Source organism: Myxine glutinosa, chromosome 2 (genome assembly GCF_964187855.1).
Source record: "Myxine glutinosa chromosome 2, kmMyxGlut1.1, whole genome shotgun sequence".
Taxonomy (NCBI): domain Eukaryota; kingdom Metazoa; phylum Chordata; class Myxini; order Myxiniformes; family Myxinidae; genus Myxine; species Myxine glutinosa.
Window position 1 is genome coordinate 90295454 of NC_136262.1, and position 24215 is coordinate 90319668.

The 24215-nt window shown below is 46.6% G+C and overlaps 1 protein-coding gene across 1 annotated transcript in view; it reads right to left on the bottom strand.

Annotated features, from left to right (window-relative positions):
• The window catches only part of LOC137421586 (phospholipid phosphatase-related protein type 5), a 98509-nt gene that overhangs the window by 36131 nt on the left and 38163 nt on the right, over positions 1-24215 (bottom strand). Inside the window, exons 3-4 of the mRNA XM_068107790.2 lie at positions 22209-22397; positions 3337-3496 (exon numbers count right to left, since the gene is read on the bottom strand). Of these exons, the coding sequence (XP_067963891.1) occupies positions 3337-3496; positions 22209-22397 (349 nt within the window). The remainder of the gene's footprint in view (positions 1-3336; positions 3497-22208; positions 22398-24215) is intronic.

Below are 24215 nucleotides of genomic sequence, written 5' to 3' on the forward strand. Positions count from 1 at the left end.
GATACAGGACAAGGGAGGGGAGGGGTAGGGAAAGATGAGGGAGGAGAGGGAAGGTCGGGAGAGCTGTTGACAGTGTGTCAGAGATTGCAGAAGATCTAGGAGAAGGAGAAGGACGAGGAGGACAAAAGGTTCGATGGTGATGGGATGAGGCACAGTGAGGAGTTGTTTGAGGGGTGGCAGAGTGAAGTAGAAGGTTGGAGGATGTGGAGGTATGAGTTGGAAGGGAGAGGAAGCAGGGAGGAGGCAGCTTTGTGGAGAAGTTAAGAGGCAACTTTGAGGAGGAGGGGTGAGAGGGGAGAATTGCAGAAAAATGGTGAGGGGGGAGATTGGAAGGGGAGTTGGAAGCTTTGAAGGGGAGGGGTGGGTTGGGAGTTTTGAAGGGGAGGGGTGAGAGGAGAGATTTGAAGAGGAGGGGTGAGGGGAAGATTTGAGGGGGAGGGGTGAGTTGGGAGCTTTGGAGGGGAGTGTTAGGCCATGGGCTACCTAGACCCCTGGTGCACCCCCCCCCCCCCCCCCCACCAACCTACCACCCAAGGTTTTTTTAAGCCTTGGGGTGTCCTGAACACGAAATTGAATGTTAACAGTGAAAATATAGGGACGAACTTTCCTGCATCAAACACCATGGTGACTATCCGTTAACACCTGTTAACCTTCACACAAAATTTTTCCAATTTTTGAAAAATTTGGTAATGTTGGAAAAATTTCCAAATTTGGGAATTCTGGGAATGTTAGGGAATTCTTTACCGGACGAAATTTAGGGAATTTAATCCACAGTACAAGATTTATGGAATTTAATCAGCAAAGCCGAGCCCCCAATACAACATATGGAATTTAAGGCCGCCAACGCGATTCATGGAATTCATGTTTTCTCCAACACTCTTTACGATTATTCGCCATACAGTTTTTGTTTTCAGTTATATCTCCTGTTGTACATGTGAAAATATAGTTAAGTTCTACCCAGGCAATTCTGAAAGGACTTCGTCACAGGTTAGTTAAGTTTTTACTAATACATGTCGTGTGACATGGCTATGAAAATTCACAACAATTGTAGTTAAGTTTCAATTTCCAGTGTACCATTCAACCAAGTGAATATATACGTCTCCTGATTCTCTTACCTTGGTTTCACACATAAATACTAAATATTACACATATATTTGATTGTCTTCTGTTTCTAAATATGACTTTAAACGTGTCTTTTCAGGTCCAGTGTGAATGCACCAAATGACGCAGCCTGATCATGTCTGATCCTACTGACCCCTCCACGCCGATGGAGACTGGTCCACCTCCCCAGAAAAAAACACGACACGATAGTGGTTCTACAAGTAATGAAGAAACACAGACACAGAAACATATACCCGAATGCATTGTCCATGTTCCAGGATTAAAGTATGGACCACTTCAGCTTCTTTCGAGCACCAGTACCGCCGAGAACAAATTGTCGAAGTTGCAGGACATCAGACAAAGACGGCTTTCCCAACCAGTGGATTCTACACACAGGATGAAAGGATCATGTGATCTAATACCCAGTACCCTGTCAGACCATCATGGTTATCACCGACAATGTTACCAACGCTTCACTATGAATCTGGATCGCCTGCAACCATCTGAACCATCTGACCCACTTGAAACAGGTACTGCCCCCAGAACAAGTCGGTCGTCCGAAGGTGATCGCGTCCTCTTCAACCCCGACTGTTTATTTTGTAAGTCTGAAGGGAGGAAGAAGATCAAATCAAGTGGATCGTGGACATCAGAAGGTTTGTCAATGTTTGAATTTGACGGAGGGAAAAATGTTGTCGCGTCAGCTGAGGAGCGAAGTGATGAGAGCTTGCTACGTCGGATCAGAGGGCATGACCTGTTCGCATGCGAGGCCAAATATCACAAGTCCTGTCGGGCCAAATATGTACAGAAGCCGCAAAAGTGGAGAAGCACCGACGATGAACAGCGGAAGAGGCAAGCCGACATGGAGAAGGCACACGGAGAAGCATTCAAGGCTGTCTGTAGCATACTGGACACAGATGTCCTCGAAAAGAAACAAATTCTGAAACTAACGGATTTACGCAACATTTACATATCATCCCTGCAGGATTCGCAATACCCTAATCCAGAATACAGGAGCGAAAACCTGAAAATAAAGCTGCAGACGCATGATCAATACAAGGACAAACTATCATTCTGTAACATGGGCTGCTACAAATCATTCATAGTGTACAGCTCCACTATCGACACGGATACAGCTGTGAAGCATGCCTACGAGCTTGGATCCGCTGATCCAAGCTCGTAGCACTGACGATGAACAGCGGAAGAGGCAAGCCGACATGGAGAAGGCACACGGAGTTGTGTGAAGGTTAACAGGTGTTAACGGATAGTCACCATGGTGTTTGACGCAGGAAAGTTCGTCCCTATATTTTCACTGTTAACATTCAATTTCGTGTTCAGGACACCCCAAGGCTTTAAAAAAACCTTGGGTGGTAGGTTGGTGGGGGGGGGGGGGGGGGGTGCACCAGGGGTCTAGGTAGCCCATGGCCTATGTGGGTTGGGAATTTTTAAAGTTTAGAATGATGAAGGAAAATTGAACATTTATTACAGACTGGGTTTCTTGAGATATTCAAATCAGAGATCCGTTTCAAAACGTTTGAGGAGGGGTGGAATGAAAGAGAGTTTAGAGAATGAAGGAAGGAAGAACTGTGCGAGATTGAATTTTTTTTTGTGATGGAAAGATTTAATGAGCAAATTAATGCAGCCTTTTGAACTCGGAAGAAAAAGAGCGAGTTATAGTGTACAAAAGAACACAGCATGGCAGGGGTGAGTTTAAACATTTTAAAGCAAAACAGTGAACCGTCTGGGAATTTCCTGAAATGCAGAAGAAAATTGGTCTGTAGTTGCAAGGTCTGTAGTTTTTAAAGTTTTATTTTTAAATCAAATATGGCTGCCAAACCACATGACCGATGTTTTTTTTCACAAACTTTTATCCACATGGCGAGGTGATTATATTTGTAAAATTTCCCATTGATCTGTTCAGTGGTTCTGGAGAAGATGTTTAAAGTTTATGATATCTTAGGCAATGGCAGCCAATGTAAGTCAAAACTGCAAAAACAAAATTCATGATGCACTATGTTACATTGGTATCAATAATGAGTTAAAGTTTCGTAGAGCTAGTTAAAACGGTTTCCTCGGAATCGTCTCCACAAAATGTGTGAGAATAATGATCCTTTCAAAAACAATCGGTTTCTAGTGGGAACCTCGATGGAAGCCTAATTATAACTTATTCTAGACTGAAGCCAAGGCTTCTTTGACCAAAGTCCGAAGGAAAACTTAACTCAACTACTTGTGACTCACCTAGAAAGCGCACCAATCGCCTGACTAAAGGATTGATGTAGCAGCAGTCACCAGTGACAATGGTCCGTTCTCGAGTTCCCCTGGGAATCCGACCACCTTTTCGCTTCCCCCTACCCCCCCAATTGGAAAACACATGGGAGCTCACCTCACCAACAAACATCTGAAGGGAAGGGCATGAGGAGAGGAGAGAGAGAGGAGAAAGGACCATCAGGAGGAATACCGGTATCGTAGCCGGCGAAGCCGGTGTTGTGAATGAACGCGTATTATGTTTAAAAGCCAGATTTTGCTGGATCCTTTGAGAATTTCGAAGCTTTGACGCACCAAATCGCTCCATGGAGGCCGCCATCTTGCGGATGCGGAAGTATGCATAACAATTGCGAAAAAGTTCAATAGAGGCTTTGGCTTTGCCGGCTCATTGCGGCTTTGCAGTAGGGTCATCTATCTATAATTCCAGTAATCTCTGTCTGTCTGTCTGTACGTCTGTACGTTTGTCTGTGACCGCTGTTTCTCGACAACCACGGGTCCGATATACTTTTAACTTGCCAGGTATATTGCTGGGGACCCGAGGATGTGCCTTTTCAAGGTTTCATATTAATCGGACAATTACTTACCGAGCTATGTCCAAAAAACGATTCAACCAATCAGAGAGCAGCGAACGATCGCGTGTGCCGAACGTGGCGGGCACACTCTGCCTCGGATGGCACATTTGAGAGCGTATTCATTTATTTCACGTTTGCAAACTATGTTGGCGTTAAACTATGTTTTACAACTAATAAAAACGTATTTGCGATTCATTCGCTTTCCTGCGCGTTTGTGCACGCGATGGCGATTTCTTTACCAAACTCCGGAAGCCGTTCGCTTTGGACCAAACCATTGCATGTAAATAGAGGGGGGGGATTGTCACCACTCGCAAGCCGTTCGCTTTGGACCAAACCATTTCATGTAAATAGAGGGGGGGGGATATAATTTTAGATATAGATATAGTACGGGCATGCCCTAGTATTATATAATGCATGGAAGTAAAATGTGAGATGAAGCAGTCAGTTAATGCAATAATTTAGGTTAAATTGAAAGTGAAAGTTTGAAAAAGAAAATGGCGAAAGTTAAAATGGATGCCAAATGCTTTTCATCTTTGTGCTTTGTTTATGGATGTTAAATATCCCACGGTACCTTTTGAAAGAGTAGGCAATTGTGTGCCGGTAAAATTAGAATTTTCTGCCTTGATCTCTGTGAGGGCTGGCAAGGTAGTTTAGAGGTATGTAGACTTGCCTTGAGCTGGTTAGTCTGGGTTTGAATCCCGATCCCACTATATCACCCTGGTGTTTCACATGCAGGGTGACACATCGGTGGCAAAATTGGATGCTAAAGATCCCACGGTGTCCTACGCGAAGAGTAGACCAGTTATCACCGGCATCCTGAACAAATTACAAATCCCTCTCACTTTCAGCCAAATATCCTCCAACGGAGTGGCAATGTGTCCACGATTGGTTCTCGCTTTCATAAACAATTACTATTAATCTACAGGGAGTAGGGTGGTTGCATCAGCAGCATAACCATGTGACCAGACAAAATGAAAACCCATAGCCAGGTGCTGCATATGCATGAATGTGTTTTCATCTGTGGAGTCTTTATGCCCTGTGGGTGAATCCAGTTAGTCAAATATTACAAGCACTGACAACATCCGATTGGAAAATGTGGGCAAATGCAGCTTGGTGATTCGTTTGTGAGAGTAAGAAGAATATTTGTAGTGGTTGTCAAAGCTTTCGTTTAGGACTTGCAAGACAAGAGTGCCTCAAAGACAAATTTGATCGAGGTTTTTAAAATGGGTATCAGAATTCATTCAAGGGATGCAAGAAGTCGCATATGAACGTGTGGAATGGTGGGCGACACCTTGAAGCCATTACACATCCATGCTTATACCACGTGACATATAAATTACTCAACAATATCGATTAAACATTAACTAACCGTACATTTCTGTGGAGTACATCCATTGTGATTCATAGCCTTCATCGACCATTGCTGGAGGTCGAGCTACTGTTGATTTGGCAGAGTAATAACTTAACTATGTTCAGACTTCCTTCAGAACTGTGTTTTCGCAAGAGCAAGCCAGACATACCAGGTAAGGTTCCAAGCAGGATTGCCACCTGCTGCTGCAACGACTCTTGTGGAAAGGCTGCGGTTATGGCAAATACTGGTCAATCGAGACCTAATAGGTAGAGGTAATAGGTAGAGGTCCTAATAATGCGTGTGACCATACAGATTAGACAAATATAATGGCAGCCTGTACGGTGCGATCTGGAATGTTTGTCTCCTCTTCCTCTTTTCCCTCTCTATAGTGGAATGCTTGAAAAACATTGTATTGATGGTCTTTGACCCTACGTCACATTAATGGATCATCAACATCAACCAACCATGTGGAGACACAGCAATGTGATTAATCTATGTAAGAGGGGAAGTCACAAATTTTCCACAAACAATGAAGTTCTGTGGCAGAATAAAACTGAGCAAAGAGAAGCTGAAGTTTCGGGCACTAACCCTTCGTCAGAGCAAAAGAGAGAAAGGGGATAGGAGCGACGCTTAATATAGGCTGGGAGTGAGTTAAAGGCAGGTGGGTCAGAGTGAGGTCAGGAGTCAGGGAGCACGTGGGGATGAAAATGACTGATTTTTAGTGAGGGTCAGGGTTCAGGGGTTAAGAGCCAAGGGGACTGGGAAAAAGAGGAAATAATAGGGAAAAAACAAAACAAGAGACAGATTTATTAGAGCAATAAAATAAAGGAACTTTGACCCTCTGCTTCCGGTTCCTCCGACGAGGAAGCGTCCTACATAGCTCTGCACGTCATCAAAGTTAAGTATTTTCCAAATCGTGTCCGTGTCAAATTTCTACTGGTTATTTTACTGTGTATGTGTTAATGTGTTATTGTGTTTTTAGTTAGGTCTTGGTTTGTAATTTGTGCAAACTTGTGTGTAATTAGTCGTTTTGTTCACACTGCATGGAGGGCCTGTCCCTCGGGGCTTCCCTCGCCACGTCGATATTTTGTAAACTTAAGTTAATTCTTTCGAAATAACTTGCTTTTTTTCTTTTGAAATTGCTTTTTTGTTTGATTTTCTTTTCACCCCTACCTCCCCCAAACATCTTACCCTTTGTTTAAAGTCTTGAATACAAAAAAATAAAATAATAATAATAATAAAATACAATTATAATATTTCCTTCTCACCTCACGGTCCCCTCCTCCGCCCACGACCACGTGTTGTCTCGCCCCGCCCCCTTTATCTCCTTTTTTTCTTCCACCTCTCAAGCCGATACTCACCTTTCCAATTATAGTTTCCACCATACTTATTCAACCCTTTCTCCTTCTTTCTCAGATCTACGCCCTCACTTCAGGGAATTTTCCCAGATAGTTTTCACGGTTTTGTTTAAAAATGTTTAAACGTTCCCCTGCAGTGTTTTATTCAGTGGTATATTACAATACGCTGTTCTTCTTCAGACTTAAAAGAGTTTCTTGAATTGCCTCATCAAATCATTCCATTTCAAAGAAAAATTCAATCTCTTACAATTCTTCCTTTCTACATTCTCTAAACTCACCTGCATTCCATTCCACCCCTCCTCTAACGTTTTCAAACGGATCTCTGACTTGAAAATCACAATAAACGCAGTTTGTAATAGATGTTTGTTTTTAATGAATCATCCAACACTTTCTAAACTCCCCCCTCACCCCTCCCCACCTAAACTCCCCCATTGCCCCTCCCTTCCTAATCTGCCCCCCTGGCCCCTCCCCTCCTAATCTCCCCCCTCCCCCTACCCTTCAAAACTCCCCCCTCACCCCTCCCCTTCAAAACTGCCCACTCGCCCCTCCCGTTCAACTCTCCCCCTCCCCCTCCCCCTACCCTTCAAAACTCCCCCCTCACCCCTTCCCTTCAAAACTCCCCCTCACCCCTCCCCTTCAAAACTCCCCCCTCAGCCCTCCCCCACCCTACCATTTTTCTCCAATTCTCCTCTCTCAACCCTTCTCCTCCTCAAAGCTGCCTCCTCCCCACTTCCTCTCCCTTCCAACTCATACCTCCACCTCCTCCAACCTTCTACTTCGCTCTGCCACCTCCTCAAACAACACCTCACTGTGTCTCATCCCATCACTATCAAACCTTTTCTCCTTCTCATCCATCACAGTCTCCCAACTCTTCTGCACTCTCCAACACACAATCAACAGCTCTCCCTATCTCATCCTCTCCTCCTCTCATCTTACCCTACCGCTCCCCTCCCCTGGTGTGTACCCGAGGCTCCCCCTCCCTCTTCCTTAACGGTATGGACCTCAAACAACCGGGGCCTTTGCTCAAACCTGATTGTTCTCTCCATACAGGTTGCTTCTGAAAAACCAGACTTAATCTGCTTAACAGAAACTTTCCTGGTTATGTCTCCGATTCCTTAATATCTCTCCTGGTTACTCCCTCTTCCGGTATGATAGACCTGAGCATCGCGCGGGTGGTGGGGTTGCTATCTTTATCAAAAACTCTCTTTCTCACTCTCCTCGCACTGCCCTCTCTTCACCCCACCCCCAGAAGTACCTCTGGCTATGGCTTCCCCGCCGCTCCCACATTTTGTTCATATGTGTGCTGTACCATCCACCAAACAGTGATGACTTCATTTACATCTCGCTGTCTGACAACATGGACCAAATTATATCCACTCATCGCAACTCTATCTTCATCATATGTGGCGACTTCAACTGTCATCATGCCAGCTGGCTGGGTGTGGGTACCTCTCACACCAGCCACGGCACCTCAGCAAATAACTTCTGCGACTCACTGGGCCTGACACAATCACTCAATTTCCCAACCCGGATCTCAGTCAACAGGGCATCTTCTCTCCTTGACTTGGTTATGACTAACTTCCCTGCAAATGTCTGATGTTCCTCTTCTGCTCCAATCGGTTCGTCTGATCATGAGCTGATCTTTTTCTTTTTTTTTGTATACATAATCGAGGCTCGTGAAAGAGCTAACATTTATCACACAAACAAATCAAACAGACAAAGAACCAAAGTATATAAAAAGGGGAGCGGTAGACAAGATGGGGAGAGAAGGGGAAGCACATAAACACAATATTTGTGAGGGACATCGGGAATGTGTGGGAGGGAGAGGGCTTGGGGGGAGGCGGCGTGGAAGGGAGGGGGGGGGGGGTGGGAGAAGTATAAACACAAGGGCACCAAGGACTTCCAGGAAATAAGTTGGTATTTCAAAAAAGAGGATTTGGGGTGAAATTAGCAGGGGTAGAAAAGATCAAGGTTTTGGATGGGGGAAGATAAGAGATGGTGGTGAACAGCTGTTTTAAAGACCTGGATGGAGGAGTGGGATTGAAGGGAGTGGGGGAGTTTGTTCCAGAGGCGGGAGAAAAGAGGAATGAAAGAGTGAAGGTGAGCAGAGAGTCTTGATTTTGGCATTTTAACCATAAGAGGGTTGCAGGCAGATCTTGTGCGACCTTTAGGAATATTTGGGGGACAGAGCCCAGAGAGAGCTGGAGGAGCGAGGCAGGAGAGGAGTCGGTAGAAGACAGAAAGACCACCAACCTGCTTGTGGTGAGTAAGTGAAAGGCCCTCGGAGGTAGCTTCATCACGGGAGATTCCAATGATTCTGAAAATGATCTGATCAATTGTTAAAGTGGACATCTCTCTGGCCATTCTCAGAGAGCCTCCTCAGAATCCACGAGTCTGGCATTTCACTCAGGCCAACTGGCATGGTCTTCAAGCAGCCATCAATCATCTGGACCGGTCTCCCATTTCTACTGCCTCTGACATCGACTCTTCCTGGGAATTTTTCCAAAGTAAATTGCTCTCTCTCATGCACAGACTCATCCCATCTCATCTTCAGTTGTCTTACCCTTCCTCCCATCGATGGTACACTGAATCTTGTGGTGAGGCAGTTGCCCTGAAACAACTTGCCTTTTCCTCATGGAAGGCTAATCAAACGGAAGGCAATCTCTTTTCCTTTCACAGAGCTTGGAACAAGTGTGTATCTACCCTCAGGAGAGCAAGGAAACAATATCTCTCTAATCTCAAAACTGAACTCTCAAACATGTCTCCCGCCTTTATATCCTGGTGGCTTCTGGTCAAATCTGTTCCTGGTGTTTGTTCCCCCTCCATCCCCTCCCGTACCTCAAATGGCTACATAGCTAACTCCGCACATGAAAAAGCCGAATGCCTCAACTCTGTGTTTGCCTCAAAATCTTGTGGCCTAAACCCATCTCTCTCTGTACCCACCTTACCCAGTCAAACACAGCTGCTCCTGGACTCTGTGTCCTTCTCTCCTGACAAGGTGGAGAAGTTTCTGTCAAACCTCGACTCTGATTCTGCAACTGGACCAGACGGCATCAGCCCACGGGTCCTAAAATCCTGCTCTGCAACTCTATCTCACCCTCTCTCTGTTCTCTTCACTCTCTCTTTTGCTCAAGTTCATCTGCCATCTGCTTGGAAATCAGCAAACATTACCGCTTTTCACAAAAAGGTGCAAAAACAGATCCTTGCAACTACAGACCAATCAGCGTGCTCCCAATCATCAACAAGGTCATGGAATACATCATCACTTCTCACATCAAATCCTTCCTCTTCTCCAATGGCTTGATCTTGGATCATCAATTTGGATTCACACCAGGTCATTCTACTTGAGACATGCTGCTTCTGCTGTCTCAGCAATGGATGGAGGTCCTCAATGCCAAACAGGAAATCAGAGTTGTCTCCCTTGACATATCTCGTGCTTTCGATACGGTCTGGCACCCTGCACTGCTCACCAAACTCTCCTTCCACGGTACAGGATGTTATTGCTATACAGGAAGTGGTGGCCAGAGAGGAACAAGCAGCATGGACAAGAGCCGGCTGTGAAAAAACTGACAGACACTGGACTATGGGTGCGACAGGGTAAGATGGTATCTCCCAAAGGCCTATTGCCTTGGCTTGCCCGTCTGGCGCATGGGCATGGCCATACGAGCAAAGGGGGGGGGGGGGGGTGGTGAGTACAGTGTGTAGGACATTGTATGCGCCAGATTTTACGGTGGTGGCAGAGCGGCTCTGCTGCAGGTGCATGATATGCCAGGTGTCTAATGTTCGTAGGGCTCCGTCGCAGATTAAGGGGGGGAGGGGGCTCATCCAGCCTGCTGGGGGCCGGGTGTACACATCCAGCTAGATTTTGTAAAAATGCCACTGTGTAATCAGTTGCAATACATATTGGTGATCGTGGATATGCTCACGACATGGGTCGAAACATTTGCATGCCGGAAGTGTGACGCAATTACCATAGTTAAGCTGTTAATGAAGTAATATATCTGTCGGTATGGTATACCATATAAGATCTCCAGTGATACGGGAGGACATTTCACTGAAGACATTAACAAAGACTTGTGCAGAGCACTACAGATCAATCAACGATTCCACTGCGCTTATCACCCGCAATCGGCGGGAGCAGTGGAGCATCAGAACGGCATCTTGAAAAATAAAATGAGCAAAATATGCGAGGAGACGGGCCTTAAATGGCCTGAAGAAATTCCTTTGGCGCTGATGATTATGAGGTCGACGGCAAACAGAAATATGGGGTTATCCCCACACGAGATCCTCATGGGCCGACCCATGGGAGTCCCTGTGACGGCACCACTTGATTTGACAAAAATGGCTTTGCATTTCATGGACTAGCAACGGTACCCGCCCTATGGGCACAGCTTCAATTGGGAGGCCCAAATGAAAAGGCAAAATATTAGAAATTGAAGGCTTTTTAAATTTTAAACGATTCATATAAACATCCGTTGAATCTTATCACACGCAAATCATCAAAATCTAAACAGTACATGGCGCCCATTTTGAAAAAAGATTGAATTCTGCAAAACGGAAGCGGCCGCTACACGTCTTTCTCAGTCGCACGTTTATGTGTGAAGAGTGCGCGCCGAACCTGTAACACGGAAGCGGCCGCTACACCTGTTTCTCAGTCGCTTTGCACACGCTGCCATGTTACTTCGGAGCCACACGTTTATGTAGGAAGAGTTCGTCAGGAGTCGATCTACTCTCTCCTGGTACGTAGAATAAACAGTATTTGTAGAATTTCAACAAAAGCCACATCGCTGTTCATATTGGTAAATATTATTCCATCGTGTTTGGAAAAACTGGAAAATTGGAAAATTGGAAAACTTGGAAAAACAATATAGCCTATTTTACTCCCAGGGGTCCCAGGAAATACCCACCCAAAATATCGCTGTGATCGGTTTAGCCGTTTTTGCGGTACCTTCGAACGGACGGACGGACATTTGGTGAATTATAGTAAGATGGCGCAGTATTGGAATTTTGTAAGGCTTTAACAAAGGTTGCAAAACGTTTTCATACACAGGTGAAGGCGGCATTGCCTGAACCCACGACAGAGCAGTGCCACCCATTTCAGCCAGGTGACTTGGTACTGGTGAAGAACTGAAGGCGAACTGCAGCGCTGCAGCCCAGCTGGACCGGACCACATTGAGGTTGAAGGTAAGCCGTCATGGGTGCACGCCACACATTGTAAGATATTCCGATCGCAGGGAGACGAGAATGCAGAAGTTACTCCTCATCCTCCTGGGGGTGATGGCGCAGGCCCATATAACCCATCAAAAGCAGTGAGCATCATATAAAGGTACTGTATATGTAGGCGGTGAGCTCAGGCAAGAGCGCTGGTATAATGACAGTAAGCTCGTTAAAGAGCGGCTGTATAAAAACGGTACGCTCACGTTGGAGGTACTGTACAACAATGGGAAGCGTATTCGGATGGAGGAACACGAGGAGGAACACGAGCAGGTAGAGGAGCACGAACATGAGCGGAACACCTATTGGCAGGTGTCGAGGCAGGTAGCTGCTGCCCTCAATAAGTCTAATTGTTGGGCATGTACCCCTGTCCCAGTGTCCCACTGTCAAGAAAGGGAATTAACATGAGGGCAATTCCTCTCCCTATGACCCAGATTTGTTGGGAGAACAAAAACGGCAGAAGTAGGTATTCCCTCGGAGATAACACCCTTAGTGGGGCTTCTTGCTTAGAGATTAAGACCACAAGAGGAGCAGCCTTTTGGGACGAGGAGGAAGTATGCCCAGTGTTGAAAGAGGGGAGGGTGCCATCCAAGACCCAACAGGAGCAGATGCCCAGGGCCATACATCTGGTGAGAGAAGAGGAAGGACCTGTTTGTTTAGAGAGCCTGGGATATGAAAACTATTCATGCCACATTATGGGAAACTCAACATGCCAGAGAACCCTGAGTAGGGTAAATCGCGGCTGGGAGGTAATCATATTACTGAATGATGGACTCATTGCAAAAGTGAGTATGAAATTGGGGGGGGCGGGGGGGTGGACATTGCATATCAAGCTCAATGGTTGGACCCCGTGGGACAATGTTAGTGTGTGGGAATAACGCCTACCCATACTGATGCGGACGGCCAAACGACATTGCACGGGTCAGGATGGGAGAAGGCACTAAGCTTTTTCTTTCCAGGAACAGGTATGGTGATGAACAGTTATCAAATAGATAAACTGGCATCTGTGTTAGAGAGGGTGGCCAATGAGTCAATGGCGGAAGATCAGGCATTGTTAAATGCTGTGGTGGAGATGAGAACAATGATAATGCAGAACAGAGTGGCACTTGACTTACATTTAGCAGAGAAGGTGGGAGTTTACAGAATTGTGGAAGGTAGATGTTGTGCGTGGATTCCAGACCCAACACAGGGAGTGCAGGCAGCCATCAAGAAGATGAGGGAGATAAGTAGCAATTTGAAGGATGAAAGATTGAACAGAGAGAAGTGGGGAATAGGCGCCTGGTTTGAAAGCATCTTCGGAGGATGGGGAGCAAAGATAGTTCATTGGCTGATGGTGGCCATGCGACTCCGAATAACGATCATCCTTGTTATTGGATGCTTGAAAGTGTTGCTCCGTGTGTGTATCAGCAAGTTTTGCAATGCAGGTACCGCAGAACAAAATATGGTGGTCCGGGAACGGGGGGAAGATGCACGAGACATCCACACAGATGCACGAGAACTGCCACTCCATTCACCCCTGTACGAGAACAATGCAAGGGTGCAAGATCTGCCACCTTCCTATTCCCTCGCCGCCTTGCCCTCAACCCTTGACCCTGAGTTAGCTAAATCTTGCACACCCGGTACAATAGACCGTATCCAAGAGTGAGCTATACAAACAATGTGTGAGCTGGGAACAGCTCTGGAGCAAGCTAAAGGTTCCGACTCAAGCGAGCGTGAGTGGCGAAGATTGTGTAACGTTGGGCTTGAAGCCCACTACCATCTGCGCGTGCCAGAAGAGAGGTCATGCGTGAATCCTAAAAGGGGAAAATTTCGAGAAGGGTGTCTTGTGTTTTTAATAAGGGCGTTGCTGGTCGCTGTAGTGAAAATATACCAAAGTTGAACCCGGGAGTGATGCTCGCTTAAACCACTGAGGGGCGTCTATAAGACCTGGGACATCCGCGACGCTGAGCCACTCCTGCGACATTTACTATGACATGTAGTCTTGTAGTCTTGAATGGTACGTACCCGCACATATATGCTAGACTCGCTTGCTTTGACTATTATTATCGGTCCTTTCTATATGATGCCAAGATCCTGATATCTATTGCATGATTGTATTTTTACAGGATGATGCCAAAGATCTAATTGTAATTAAACCTACCTATGGGACAAAGTTGTGGACCTGATTGATTTCCACGACAGTCGCCACCGTATATCAAGACAGTATTACACTGCCTTTACAACCAAAAAGTTATTAACACTTTGCTTCAATGGAAAAATAAAGGCAGATGCCTGCTACTAATTTAATATTCACGTTTACACATGTAATGTAATTTTGAAAGACCCTGCCTATGTAATGGGTCTGCTCGCTTTTGATTGGTTTGCTTCTTGTACGGGAGACTTTGGTCTTCCCACATGCTTTTCAAATGACTTTGCATTCATTACTCTGCAATCCTTTTATACTTGCTTATTAATCTATATATATAAAACACAGTTTGTGTGTGTGTGTGTGTGTGTGTGTGTGTGTGTGTGTGTGTGTGTGCGTGTGTGTGTGTGTGTGTGTGTGTGTGTGTGTGTAATGTTACCGATAGACTCTTAAACGGAGAGGCTCACGTACTTGATATTTGGCACAGACATGGCCATTGAGCCTGGGACGAACATGGCTGACCTAAAAATTTATTTCATAATATGTTTTTACCATATTTTTATCTCAGCGCGAAATATTATGACCGGATTCTGACCGGAAGCAGAGCAGCGCGCTGATTCGCTCAGAGCGATCACGTGATGTTCGTTTTTTTTTTTTTGTTTTTTTTTTGTATACAAGATCGAGGCTCGTGAAAGAGCTAACATTAATCACACAAAAAGACAAACCGACACACAAAACACAAAAAACAAGGGGAGCGGCAGACAAGATGGGGAGAGAGGGGGAAGGACACAAAAGAGAGGGGGAAGAGGGGGAAGGACACAAACACAACATTTGAGAGCAGGGACATCGGGAGGACTTGGGGGGAGGTGGGAGAGGATTAAAACATATGAACACTGCAAGGACTCTGGGGTGAATTACCGGGGGTAGAAAAGATCAAGGTTTTCGATGGGGGACGATAAGAGATGGTGGTGAACAGCTGTTTTAAAGACCTGGAGGGAGGAGTGGGATTGAAGGGAGTGGGGGAGTTTGTCCCAGAGGCGGGAGAAAAGGGGAATGAAAGAGTGAAGGTGAGCAGAGAGCCTAGACTTTGGCAGTTTAACCATAAGAGGGTTGCAGGCAGATCTTGTGCGACCTGAAGGAATATTGGGGGGACAGAGCACAGAGAGAGCTGGGGGAGCAAGGCCGGAGAGGAGTCGGTAGAAGACAGAAAGACCACCAACCTGCCTGCGGTGAGTGAGTGAAAGGCCCTCGGCGTTGACTACATCGCAGGAGATTCCAATGATTCTGAAAGCTTTGGCCTCAACAGCGTGAAGCCGAGCAAGGTGTGAGGCAGGAGCACCAGCCCAGAGGGGGGAACAGTATTCCATTGAGCTGCGGATGAAAGCCTTGTATGTGGTGAGGAGCTCAGGTGTGCCAAGGAAGGACTTCGCACGACGGAGGATGCCCAGTCGGTGACTGGCTTTGGAGGCCAGCTTGGAAATGTGGTTTTCCCAAGAAAGATCATGGCAGATAGTGAGACCCAAAAGCTTGAGCGACAGAACTTCTTGGAGAGGATTGTTGAGAAAGTAGATGGGAGGGTTGTCCAGTCGGTCCTTTCGGAGAGACATTGTAAGAGTGTGAGATTTGTCAGGATTGAAAGACGTGTTCCACTTGTTTGACCAGTCTGTGATTTTGTCCAGGTCTGCAGAGAGTGAGGAGGCTGCAGACTGCCGATCTGAGGGATGAGGAATGGAGCGACAGAGAGTAGAGTCATCAGCAAAGAGATAGAGAGGATTTTCAAGAGAGTCAGAGAGATCATTGATGAAGACCAGAAAAAGCACAGGGCCCAGAACACTACCTTGGGGAACTCCAGCCTGAACAGGAAGAGGAGATGAGAGAAACCCATTCAGGGCCACACGTTGACTACGACCAGAGAGGAAGTCCGCCAGCCATGCGTGGAGATTTCCATGGATACCAAAGGAGGAGAGTTTGGAGAGCAGAGCAGGGTGCCAGACCGTATCGAAGGCACGTGAAATGTCAAGGGAGACTGCTCTAATTTCCTGTTTGGCATTGAGGACCTCCATCCATTGTTGAGAAAGCAGAAGCAGCATGTCCAGAGTAGAGTGACCAGGTCTGAAACCAAATTGATGATCAGAGATCAAGCCATTGGAGAAGAGGAAAGATTTAATATCTGAAGCAATGATGGATTCCATGACTTTGCTGATAATTGGGAGAAGGCTGATTGGTCTGTAGTTGCTGGGATCTGTTTTTGCACCTTTTTTGTGCAAAGCGGTGATGTTGGCTGATTTCCAAGCAGATGGCAGATGACCTTGAGCAAAAGAGAGGGTGAAGAGAACAGAAAGAGGGAGTGAAAGAGCAGAAGAACATGATTTTAGGACCCGTGGGCTGATGCCGTCAGGACCAGTTGCAGAATCAGAGTCGAGGGTTGACAGAAACTTTTCCACCTTGTCAGGAGGAAAGGACACAGAGTCCAGGAGCAGCTGGGTACGACTGGGTACGGTGGGTACAGAGAGGGATGGGTTTGGGACACAAGATTTAGAGGCAAACACAGAGTTGAGGCATTCAGCTTTTTCACGTGCGGAGTCAGCCGTTAAGCCGTTTGAGGTGAGGGAGGGGATGGAGGGGGAACAAACACCAGAAACAGATTTGACCAGACGCCACCAGGATTTGGAAGAGGGAGACAGATAAGAGAGTTCGGTCTTGAGAACGGTGAGATATTGTTTCCTGGCTCTCCTGAGGGTGGACACACACTTGTTTCGGGCTTTGTGAAAGGAAATGAGATTTCCTTCCGTTGGATTTGCTTTCCAGGAGACGAAAGCAAGTTGTTTCAGGGCAACAGCCTCACCACAAGATTCCATGTACCATGGACGGGAGGAAGGGTATGACAACTGAAGACGAGATGGTATAAATCTGTGCATGAGATAGCAATTTACTTTTAAAGAATTCCCAGGATGAGTTGATGTCAGAGGCGGTAGAGATGGGAGACCAGTCCAGATGATTGATGGCTGCTTGAAGACCGTGCCAGTTGGCCTGAGTTAAATGCCAGACTCGTCGACGCTGAGGAGGCTCTCTGAGAATGGTCAGAGAGATGTCCACTTTGACAAGCACATGATCAGATGAGCCGATTGGAGCAGAAGAGCAGCAGACATTTTCAGGGAAGTTTGTCATAACCAAATCCAGAAGAGAAGATGCTCCGTTGACTGAGATCCGGGTCGGGAAATTGACAGATTGTGTCAGTCCCAGTGAGTCGCAGAAGTCCTTTGCTGAAGAGCCATGGCTGGTGAGAGAGGTACCCACACCCAGCCAACTGGCATGGTGACAATTGAAATCACCACATATGAGGAAGAGAGAGTTGGGATGGGTAGATAGAAGTTGGTCCATATTATCAGACAGTGAGATGTAGATGGAGTCATCGCTGATTGGTGGACGGTACAACACACATATGAACAAAAGGTGGGAGCGAAGGGGAAGCCGTAGCCAAAGGTATTCCTGGGGGTGAGGTGGAGAGAGGGCAGTGGAGGGCGAGTGAGGAAGAGAGTTTTTTATAAAGATAGCAACCCCACCTCCAGGACGAGGCTCAGGTCTATCATACCGGAGGAGGGAGTACCCTGGGAGAGATACCAAGGCATCAGAGACATCATGAAGGAGGAAAGTTTCTGTTAAGCAGATCACATCTGGTTTGTCAGAAGCAACCTGTATGGAGAGGTCAGTCAAGTTTGAGCGAAGGCCCCGGATGTTTGAGGTCCATACCGTTAATGAAGAGGAAGGGGGAGCATCGGGTCCAGAACAGGGGGGGGGGGGGGGTAGGGTAAGATGTGGAAGAGGAGGAAGAGGTAGGGAGAGCTGTTGAAGGTGTGTCAGAGATTTCAGAATAGCTTGGAGAAAGGGAAGAATGGGGCGGACAAAAGGTTTGATGGAGATTGGGTGAGGCACAGTGAGGTGTTATTTGAGGAGGGGAAGAGCAAGGCAGAAGGTTTGGGGAGATGAAGGTGAAAGTTGGAAGGAGGAAGAAGCAGGGAGGATGCTTTGAGGAGGAGGGGTGAGAGGGGAGTCTAGGAGGGGAGGAGCGAGGGAGAGTCTCGGAGGGGAGGGGTGTGGGAGGAGTTTAGGAGGGAGGGGAGGGAAGGGGCAAGGGGGGAGATTTGAAAGGGATGGGTGATGGGGAGGATTTGGAGGGGAGGGGTGAGATTGGATTTTGAAAAGTGTACGATTCATGGGAAACGAACATTTTTTGCAAAATGAGTTTGAGACCTTCGAGTCAAAAATACGTTTGAGGACACTGGAGGAGGGATGGAGTTCTGGATAGTTTAGGGAATGTAGAAAGGAGGAACTGTAAGAGATGGTATTATATATATTTTTTGGAATGAATAGATTTGGTGAGCAAGACGAAAGCATCCTTTTGTAGGAAAAGAAGAAAAGGGTGTTATAATATATGAGAGAAAATAGTTGTTCAGGGGAGAGATTATACATTTCTAACCGCGTGATCGCGAACGAAGAACGAACGAACAAAAAGAACAACAAATAAACGAATAAGACCTGGGAAGGAAATATTTTTTTGGGTTTTTTTTTGTGAGTACAGATATTAAACAAGGAGGTACGGGGTGAACGAAAATAATTTCAGCGCATTCGACGAATCGCTGAGAGAAAAACAAACCACAAGGTCGGAGACGGTACGGTAGTCTAAGCCTACGAGTACGAGGCCGCAGAATACTCGATACCATTAACCGACGATTGTGTATACATGTACGAAAAATTAGCACCGAAAATTTTCCAAAAGATACGCTATAGGTACATACACCGAAAGATAGATACTGTCTCGACAAAAACACAATTGAGAAATATCACAGCTTCGAAAGCGTGAGCGCATGGAGCAGCTTCGAAAAGACATGACCTCGCGTGATCTCGCGATCTCGTTGCCGCCATTAACTCAGTTACGCGTTCGCACGTACTTCAGAGCGATTGCGTTTTTGCCGGGTACTTCTGCATGATTAGCATTTAGCATGATTTAGCATGTTTCACATAGATTTGTTTTCAGCGAGCAGAAGTACCCGGCATTGTACGAATAATATATCGATAGTGCCGTGTAGGGCGGAGTGATGCCGCTGTGGGAGGGACCGAGCAAGGTCGTTGTGGGCGGGACTGAGCGAGGTCGCTGTGGGCGGGGCCAAGCGAGGCAGCTATGGGCGGGGCCGAGAGAGGTTGCTGTGGGCGGGGCCGCGCGAGGTCTGCGTTCGTGCGTTGCCGACTTGCCGTTGCCGTTGCCTGGTATAAAAAGATGGTGCTTGATGCTCTCTGCGTCAAGATACGGACTTGATGTCCGTATCTTTACAACAGAATCTTTACAACAGACATTCCAATGATGATGATGATAAATGTAATACCACTCAAGGAAGGCCCACAACTCAAGAGAGTGGAAAAAAACAATAAAATGAACAAAAATACGGGGAAGGAGAAGCAACCACTCAGAAGAATGACAGAAAATCATTTCCCTTAAATGTATTGTGTTCACCAACTAGCACGACCAGATACAGGACACCAAAATAATTTCCCTTACACATATCGTGTCCACCAACCAGCAAGACCATACCACTTACCTCTGGATCAAACTGTACTGCAAATATTCAAACGGTTTTTACATGCTGCCGTCTCCTAGCAACCAATGAAATTTTTCAAAAATATTGTAATAATAATAATAATGCATTTATTTTATATAGCGCTTTTCAGGAAGCCCAAAGACGCTTATTGTAGCTTCACTTTGTAGCTTCACTTTTCACGGAGTATGAGCGTTCTATATATTTTCAATTCAGTGCGCCCGACTCGCTGACGTACTTGATTTGTGGCATAGACATGGCCATTGGGCCTTCACGGTGTAATTTGTGTGAGGCTTTTGTCCGAGTGAGCTTGAGTCGAGAGGGTGAATGTACGGGTTGGGAATGTACGGGTCTCCCTTCCCCCACCCGGCAACGCCGGTACTGGAGGGCGTCACAGGATCGGTGAGTCTCCAAAATCCGCTTCGTGCTGTTGCGAAGATTCAGGACGATGTCGCGATTGTTGTGCTGCTCTCCGACCATGAGAACTGCAACGTCATTGTTGACTGGCCCTCCCCCTCCCCTTCCCCTTCCCTCCCCCTCCCCTACCCCACCCCCTCCCCCCCTCCCACCCCTCCCCCTCCCCCCCTCTTCTCCCCTCCCCCCCTCTTCTCCCCTTCCCCCCTCTTCTCCCCTCCCCCCCTCCCCCCTCTTCTCCCTCACGTTTATACACGGAATGCCGGGTACTTCCCCCCCCTCTTCTCCCCTCCCCCCCCTCTTCTCCCCTCCCCCCCCTCTCCTCCCCTCCCCCCCGTTCCCCTCCCCTCATCTTCCCCCTCCCCTCCCCTCCCCCGCCCAGCAATGCCGGGTACTTCTGCTAGTCATTTATAAATTACATATGCAAATGAATAACCATTTCTATTTATTTAGTATAACCACTTTGTGTTCAAATTGTTGTCCTGTAATGGAAATTATCTCTTTCTCTTTCTCTGTAGGTCTACAAAGCCTTTTAAGGGGAGGGGGGCCATAGAGCGACTTGCCTATTGTTTGCGATTCACCGGCCCAGCTTCATAAAGGAGGGGCTTGAAGCACCCCATTGCACGAGTGAGTTCCCTTGACGGAAGAGGTGTTGATCATTTACTCTATGAGGTACAAGGTGGATCGTGGATAATGGACAAATACTTCTATGAAATCCCTGGTGGTACACGGGTGATAATAAAAACTTCTTCATTTGAGATGTTTATTATAGGGGAGATTGAAGGGGATTTCATTAAATCCCTATCCTGAGGGGGGCAGCAGTGTTCCAGGTTGAAAGCCCTGTGACCCAATTCCCTCGCATCTGGTTGTCTGGCTTTGAAAAACTGTTGACATTATCCCAATATCCCATGCTTTGGCCTCGGCAATACATTCTTGCCAAATGAGACTTATCCTGCCCTGTCAACTTTGTACAATTTCTCTTTGAGGCGGCAGTCTTGTGTCCTTGAGTTCCTTTGTCCTAGAGGAAAGTATATTAAGCCGACTATTGGTTGTGACTGGCTGAGATGTTGGGGCCAGCTGTGTGAGGAACATGATGTCACTGTGATGTGGTGTTACTAGCCTACATGCCACGCCAGCATCTACCATGCATGTATTCTTATCTACTAGCACCGGTACCCGCCCTACGGGTGGGGCTTTAATTGGGAAGCCCAAATGAAAAGGCAAAATATCAGAAATTGAAGGCTCTTTTTATTTAAACGATTCATATAAACATCCGTTGAATCATATCACACACAAATCATCAAAATCTAAACAGTGCATGGCGCACATTTTGAAAAAAGATTGAATTCTACAAAACGGAAGCGGCCGCTACAGATCTTTCTCGGTCGCACGTTTATGTGTGAAGAGTGCACGCCGAATCTGTAACACGGAAGCGGCCACTACACCTGTTTCTCAGTCGCTTTGCACACGCTGCCGTCTTACTTCGGAGCCGCACGTTTATATAGGAAGAGTTCGTCAGGAGTCAATCAACTCTCTCCTGGTACGTAGAATTTCAACAAAAGCCACATGACTGTTCATATCGGTAAATATTATTCCATCGTGTTTGGAAAAACTGGAAAATTGGAAAACTTGAAAAACTTGGAAAAATAATATAACCTATTTTACTCCAGGGGGTCCTAGGATTATCCACCCAAAATATCGTTGCGATCGGTTCAGCCATTTTTGCGGTACCTTCAAAAGGACAGACAGACAGACAGACAGACGGACGGACATTTGGTTAATTATAGTAAGATAATAAACCTCTTGTACACTGTCCGAGTTTAACAAGGTGCTTATTCCTGGGTAAGGGATTCAAACCCACAACACCACCTTTTGAGGCCATTTTTCCCCACAGAGCGGGGGTTGTCCTTTTTTTGGCACCATGGTCCCCTTTTTTGAAGCAATGTTTTACGGCCAGATGCCCTTCCTGCCACCAACCCTGTTGGTCGCCTCTTGCGACACACAGGGAATTACCAGTGAAACTGGTACTCAATTTGCTGACCTCGGAAGGATGACAGGCTGATTCGAACCCAGGATCCTAGGATCCCAAGCCGGCACCCTAACCGCTAAGCCAACACCAGGCTTCAGATAATAAAAAGAAGGGGCCTAGGAAAAATGGAGAAAATGATTGAAGGAAGGAGGGAATTACACATCATTATTTTGCACAATGGATGGTCATACCAGAGCAGCAGGAAGGCCAATAGAAAGTGCCAGCAGCAGTGCAGGTGGAACAGCACTCGTTTGTTCTGGGCCTGGGTCAGGCCGAGCCAGGTCTGGGGAGCGGCAGAAGAAACCCTGTGGCCTAGCTGGCAGGGTATCTGTAAACTCCAAGTAATAAGCTGCCATTATCACAGCAGCCATCACTACCATCTGCAAAGTGAGATAAAAACAAGTATGAAAAACAAACATAAACTGTAAATTCAGATTTACAAGTATGGAGTGAGGAAAAACAAGCTGCTTTCAAGGATTGAATACCTTTAAAAAAATCATGATCACTTAAATTCACCCAAACATGTTGCGAATTGTAGCTACTGCTGCTTGATTTGCTTTGTACATTGATAAGACCAGAAAATTTGCATTTTCTTTTTTTTTTGGCAAAATATGGTTTTTTTGTCTCTGTTTTTGGATACATAGTTGAGGCTCGTGGAAGAGCTAGTATTAGTACAGTGAATAAATCAGGACACAACAGGACAAAAGGAGTAGTTGAGAGAGTGTGGAAACAGCAACAGCAGAGTTGAAGGCCAAGATAGAGGCAGACTTGGACAAACGGAGGATAGGCAGAGGATTGAGGGGCAGGAGAGGATGAATGGGGTGGACAAGATGGATACAGAAGGAAACTCTCAGGAGGGAAAACTGGAAATTTGCGATGGGGTGGGGGAGGGGAGGTTAACGAGGGTAGAAAATATCATGGTTTTGGGTTGGGGGCGACCTGAGATTGTGGTGAACAGCTGTCTTGGGGCCCTGGAAGGAAGAACGAGATTGAAGAGAATGTAGGAGTTGATTCAACAGGCAGGAAAAAAGAGGAACAAATGAGTGGAGGTGAGCAGGGATCCTGGATTTAGGTAGATGATGATGGACCGTGTAGGCCCTGCAGAAACCTGGGAGGGCAGGGAAGGGAACAAAGCACGTTAAGGGTGGAAGGTGCAAGAACAGAGAGGAGGTGGTAGTAGACAGAGAGACTACCGACCTATCTGTGATGGCGAAATGATAAGCCCATAGACTCAGCTTCAGCGCAGGAGTTTCCAATAATCTTAAAAGCCTTGGTTTCCACGGCGTAAAGCTGAGCAAGATATGAGGCAGGGGCCCAGAGTGGAGAGCAGTACTTCATCAGGCTGTGGATGAAGGCCTTGTAGGCTTTGTACAGGGTGACCACAATGTCTTGTCACCCCTTGTAAAAATTGTGACAATGCCTTTTATCAAATTAGCTGACAACACTGAATGGTTCTCCAAGATATACCACACACATATGCAGTACTCTTTTACTTTATTACATATTGTTACGTTTGTGGGGGTAGAGATACTTTAGACCAGGTATATTTGTGTAGGTAACATGCTCCGACTGTCGTGCAGAAGAAGAACCACCACCCTGCAATAAGTAGAGGACATGTTTAGCCCGGATGTCGGATTAAGGTGTATCTTCATCCCCATTACGAGGAATGGGGCATGTTAACTAGTTATAGCGATTATGTTAACTACTACCTTGTTAGTCAGACCTCTGTGATCTATCCTTTGTCCTTTATGGCACCGCACCATAGACACTAGTTAGAATTGCCATTAAACTACACTAAATAACAAAAAAAAACAACCAGAAGTCAGGCATCAAGCACTCGGGCTAACAATCCCGCCTGGCATCGGTCGAGCAGGCCGAGCCACGCCGAGAAGGACAGTGATTGGGTGGGAGTTGACCAACGGGAAGGCCGGGGTAGGAAGGGATTCGCTGATTGGTGAAGGAAGGACGAGGAGGAAGCAGCACGCTGATTGGAAAGGTTCGAGTGATGATGTCAGAAGCGGACTGCGTGTGGATTGGTGGAGAGCTGAGCATGTAGTGGTGGCCTGCGGGCATTGGTGGAGAGGCACAGATGACGTCACGAGACGGTCAATAAAAGAACTCTTGGACCGACATTCTCGCTCTCTTGCCTTATTCTTGTCGTCTCTCTCTCTTGCCCCTCACGCCTTCCTCTGCCCTCG